Source organism: Rosa rugosa, chromosome 6 (genome assembly GCF_958449725.1).
Source record: "Rosa rugosa chromosome 6, drRosRugo1.1, whole genome shotgun sequence".
In the NCBI taxonomy this organism is placed as follows: Eukaryota; Viridiplantae; Streptophyta; class Magnoliopsida; order Rosales; family Rosaceae; genus Rosa; species Rosa rugosa.
In genome coordinates, this window is record NC_084825.1 from 42,514,529 (window position 1) to 42,518,068 (window position 3,540).

The 3,540-nt window shown below is 38.3% G+C and overlaps 1 protein-coding gene across 2 annotated transcripts; it reads left to right on the forward strand.

Annotated features, from left to right (window-relative positions):
* Positions 1–417: 417 nt before the first annotated feature.
* On the forward strand, positions 418–2,840 carry LOC133714192 (thioredoxin-like 3-2, chloroplastic). Of its 2 annotated transcripts, none has more exons than XM_062140281.1 (5): positions 418–806; positions 1,026–1,100; positions 1,692–1,743; positions 2,367–2,384; positions 2,478–2,840. In XM_062140281.1, the coding sequence occupies exons 1-5, from the start codon at positions 487–489 to the stop codon at positions 2,583–2,585; spliced, it is 573 nt and encodes a 190-aa protein (XP_061996265.1). In that variant the 5' UTR covers positions 418–486; the 3' UTR covers positions 2,586–2,840. The 2 variants fall into 2 exon arrangements, with proteins under 2 accessions (XP_061996265.1, XP_061996264.1); XM_062140280.1 differs by having other exon boundaries at positions 420–806; positions 1,677–1,743.
* The last annotated feature ends 700 nt before the right edge of the window (positions 2,841–3,540 follow it).

The window sequence follows — 3,540 nt, forward strand, 5'->3', positions numbered from 1 at the left end:
CTTCTAGCGCCTAGGTAGCCGCGCAGAGAGATTTTTAACTATAAATGATTGTGAAATTTGATCGGAAATCTCCACCCGCACGACTAACATCAGAGCAAGCAAATCTCATTACCTAATAATATCATGATTTTTTTTTTTTTTTTTAGCTTGGTGTTGAGAGGTTCATTTTTGTGCAATACGAAATGAAAGAAGACGCCGTTACTTCAACGACGGAAGAAAAAAAAAAAAAAAAAAAGCGCGCGATAACGAACTGCTGTCCGACGTGGCAGATGCGCGCGCTCAGCAAATTTTGACTGCGCCGCTCTGTTCCTTTGATCCGACGGTCAATGCGAGTCCCCAGTCCGTTAGGTTAGTTAGGTCACGCGGGTCCCACCCAACTCTCCGTCACCATCCTAAACCCTCGACCTCTCTTTTTGCAGCAAATAACGGAGAGTCCCAAAAAAAAAAAAAAAAATCTCTCTCTGTCCCTCTGTTTCTCCGGTCGACATGTCCGTAGTTCCGACGTATCCTACTCTCAGGTACCTGAGAACCAGGACCGCACGTGACCCGTCACGTGACTCCCCAACCTTTACTTCTTCGCTCAAAGTTTCAATCTTGGGATTCAGGGCGCCAAGTTCGCTGGTCATTTCCCGTAAATTCGATGAAATCCGGGGGCCGATGATAAGGGCTTTGAGCCCAGAAGGGTCGTTGCGAGAGCTCGATGATTCGCCGGTCTCCGTGGAGCTCGCGCGCATTTGCAGCGAGGCCCAGTTCGATCGGGTCGTCGCCGAGGCCCAACAGCTCCAGCAATCGTTCGTCGTCGTTTGGTGTGTTTCTGGGTTTCTTGAATGTCGTTTTGGGTTTTTCATCTGTGATTAAGTTCAAAGTTGCAGGCTTTGGGGGTTTTTGTTATTCTGTGTGGAATGTAATGTTTAATGCTCGGGTTGGGTTGTGATTCATTTACAATCAGTATTCTGGTTAGTTTGACTTGTTTGTGATGTGGGATATAGCAATGTGTTATTGAAATGGGGTTTATGTATGTGTAGGATGGCAAGCTGGTGCAGGAAGTGCATATATTTGAAACCAAAGTTGGAGAAGTTGGCAGCCGAGTACTATCCAAGGTAGTTTGACACTGTGGAGTTACTGAACTTTTAATAATGTTAAAAACAATGTCAGATTGGAAAGCTGTTCTACTTTGTGGGTTCTATCTTTGTATATGCATTAAAAGTAGGTTTTCATTAACTAAAAAACTTCATTCTTTTAGTTTGTCAAAACATTGATGATCCTTTGTTGGGGAGCTTAAGATGAAGCTTGAAACTCTAGTAAGATGCTTGCCCTGATGATATCCAGCCTTGTTGTTTCCAGAAAGACCAGAGCCATCATTTTTGGTACTCTCTTTGTGATGATCTCCTGGTCTGGTTTCCATATACAGTCTATAAAAGTGATTCGGACTTTTCATTGTATTTGGTACAACTAGATATATCTAGTTAATACCAGAAAAAAAAAAACACAAATGCAATAAGCATTCCTTTCTATACTTTTTTTTGTTGAATCCGCGTTCCTCTTCCGTACCTTCCATATTTTTGTGCACGTGCATGTTATTTATCTATACATGTATTAATGAATGCATGTACTGTGATAAGAGTATGATATTGTACTTGCTGTCTTGCAACCAAATCTAAATTGAATTTCTGTAGATTGCTGTTCTACAGTGTTGATGTCAATTCAGTTCCACACAAGCTTGTTGCTCGCGCTGAAGTCACTGTAAGTTTTCATCACACTTGGAATAGGTTTTATATGTATTTATTCTTCATGTTTTACTATATATGAGATATAAATGATTCCAGATAACAAATGTGTTTCCTCATGTAATCATTCTCTTATACAACTATTTGGAGAAATAATAACAGGCTTAGAACATATGCTATTCTAAATTGAGTTTGTACCGTGGATGGGAACCTAAGCCAGATATTACTTATGCTTTTGAGGATGCTAATAGCAACTAAGTTACTTTGTGAGGTTTGAGTATTTAAAAGGTCTGCTTGTTAGTGTGTCTTGTCTTTGAATTGATTGATGTATTGATGTGATGTTATGTCTATAAACTCATGTGAAAAGCTATATTAGTTTTGAATGCTATGTCAACTTTACAAGATTAAGTCACATGTATCTTTTTCTTTCCATTTTAAAGCCATCTTTTTTCGAGCATCAATGCATGATGGGGTTCCGAATTCTGTATTTCTGTGATAATAATACAACCATGGGAGTTATTTAAACTTTGTCCATCCTATTACTTTGCCTTGCTTCTACCATATGAATGAGCAGAATGTTGACTAACGGTTATGTCCTTTCTGTGCATCTTTACATGGTGGGCTTTCATATCTATGCAGAAAATGCCTACTATACAGGTAAATTGCACACGGATAAGTTATCTTTGAGGAACTGGTTCTACTCCGTTTCCAATTTCCTTCTCCTTATTAATGAGAATAATTATGTTGCAGCTCTGGAAAGATGGCAAGAAACAAGCTGAGGTAATCGGTGGTCATGGCAAAGCATATTTAGTGATTAATGAAGTTCGTGCAATGATTGAAACAGACGATAGCAAATAAGGTCTAGTATCATGGGCAATCTCAAATACACATTTCATTTCCTTCAGTATCAGGGAAATCTCAAATACACGTTTCTTTTCCTTCTACACACATGAAAATCAAATTTGTAAATTTTTCCAGAAATTTACCAGTTTAGGGAAGCTCTCACATAGGGTTTTGTCAAGTTCCTGCTTTCTGCAGTTTGCTATAAGAAGTCTCCCTGGCTTAGCTAGATATGAAATCCCTATTAGATGCATAACCATGATTTTATCCTTATTATGCGTGTTGCAGCCTTTCTTTGCAAGTATAGTGTTAATGTTCATGTTAAATTCAAATGGCTGATATTCATGCCTGATAGACTAGCAAACGCAGTTTACCGTTTTAAGAGTTTAAGACATAAAATAAAGAGTTGAGAGTAGAAAGCCTTCTTTTCTGGTCAACCATGTGCAGAAAGCTCCCATTATTGCATCGATCATACCCTTAAAATTTGAGGTTTGAACTCATCCATTGTTAAAAATGTAGTAATAGAGTTGGGGTGGCTTTTCATGTTACATTGGTATGGCCAAGGAAATGAATGATATACATGGTTTTGTCTTCATTTTTTTTCTTCCTTGGATTGAATGGCCTGAGACGATCACTACCTCAAGCTGTGATTCAATTCCTCCATTTCTAAGGCATTTATACATTTTCTGCCTTGGTATATTATGTGATCAGAATGAAGACTCATTTTATTCGATTAACATCGTCTTCTCATTTGCTGTTGATGTGGAGTTTATGTTTAAAACCATGTCATTTCAAGCTTCTCTCCGATTCTATCTCCGTTCTAAAATAAATCCTAAATACTAACCTTATACTCTAAAATGCTTGATATGAATTCCTCAGTGATGCCAATTTAGATATAAGCCCAATATCAATCCAATTTCGTTTGTGATGCGATGCCTGCCAATGGAGTTAGAATTTGAACTGTTTCTATAGT

Excerpts from the sequence above, each read along its gene's own strand:
- LOC133714192 (XM_062140280.1), top strand. The coding sequence starts at position 487 with ATGTCCGTAGTTCCGACGTATCCTACTCTCAGGTACCTGAGAACCAGG. Across the intron at positions 807-1,025 it reads CAATCGTTCGTCGTCGTTTG|GATGGCAAGCTGGTGCAGGA; the intron begins GTGTGTTTCTGG and ends ATGTATGTGTAG. Across the intron at positions 1,101-1,676 it reads GCAGCCGAGTACTATCCAAG|ATTGCTGTTCTACAGTGTTG; the intron begins GTAGTTTGACAC and ends GAATTTCTGTAG.